The sequence below is a fragment of the Aplysia californica genome, unplaced genomic scaffold (genome assembly GCF_000002075.1).
Source record: "Aplysia californica isolate F4 #8 unplaced genomic scaffold, AplCal3.0 scaffold00215, whole genome shotgun sequence".
Taxonomy (NCBI): Eukaryota; Metazoa; Mollusca; class Gastropoda; order Aplysiida; family Aplysiidae; genus Aplysia; species Aplysia californica.
Genome location: NW_004797485.1, coordinates 250,400 through 251,515, shown reverse-complemented (window position 1 = coordinate 251,515; position 1,116 = coordinate 250,400). Strand labels below are relative to the sequence as shown.

General features: G+C 36.8%; 1 protein-coding gene across 1 annotated transcript in view; it reads right to left on the bottom strand.

Moving 5' to 3' along the window:
* Positions 1–1,116, bottom strand: part of LOC101847823 (ras-related and estrogen-regulated growth inhibitor) — a gene marked incomplete in the record, with an annotated part of 41,730 nt that overhangs the window by 39,037 nt on the left and 1,577 nt on the right. Inside the window, 1 exon segment of the mRNA XM_013083165.2 lies at positions 148–222. Within this exon segment, the coding sequence (XP_012938619.1) occupies positions 148–222 (75 nt within the window).

Below are 1,116 nucleotides of genomic sequence, written 5' to 3'. Positions count from 1 at the left end.
GGGGGGGTTATTGTTCTAGTCTCTCGTCGTCATTTCTGTTGCTGCTATGCTTGTTTTCTAGGATGATGATGATACAAAAAAATATTTATTTTTTTGATAATGATGATGATGATGACGATGATGATGCTTTTTTCATTGAATACTTACCAGATTTGCCCACACCACGGGCTCCTAGCACGTTGATCCTCAAGTTCATGGTCGCTGCTTTCATTTTACTCCGAACTGCAGATAGAAAGAGGGGGGGGGGGAGAATTAAGTCGACGTGTGGAAGTTTTAAAAAGAGAGGGTAACGGAGGTGGGGGGAGGGTGAGACCGAAAACGTCTGTCGATGTCGTTTTTTGTAAGTGGGTGGTTGTATTTGTTACAACCATGGATTATAAAATAGGCATACTGCCTAAAAGTAGCTGTCTCTTTGGTCTTCTAGAAAAGAAATGAAAAAATCGACACGACAATGGTCATTGAGTGCACGTGAAAAGTTAGATAGACAAATAGAAATTTCAACAAAGGAACAGAAAAAGGTTGGACCAACGAGTGACGCACTCCAACCACCACCTAGATAGTAGAGAAAGGGTATGGTAATTCCAAAACGAAATAGGAAGAACAGACTGTGTCAGAATATCCATGTGACAAAAAAGAAGCATGCATACATTAAGAATAAATAGAGGATTGTGGACAATAACATGCTATTAAAATTTGGTTTAAAAAGAAATAATCCTTATTTCTTTTGGATGACGAATGTGCATGCAACGCATAATGGACCTTTATTTCGGTATTATATTTCTCTTTAACGCTTCCGTAGTTTCGTATTTATTCGCTCAGCAGTTTCATTTTTTTTTTCGCATTCCTTCAGTAGTTTCATATATCTGCATTCGTTGTTTAATAGCTGAGTTGGGCTTCTTACTGGTTTGTTTGTTAGTTAGTTTGTTTGTTTGTTTGTTTGTTTGTTTTTGTCCTGTTGTTGTTTGCCTTTGGATGTGTTATTGACTCATTTTTGTTTCTCTACAGCATATATTTTACTTTATCGGGGCTTCTTTTTCTTCTTCTTTTTCTTCTTCTTCTTCTTTTTCTTCTTCTTCTTTTTCTTCTTCTTCTTCTTCTTCTTCTTCTTCTTCTTCT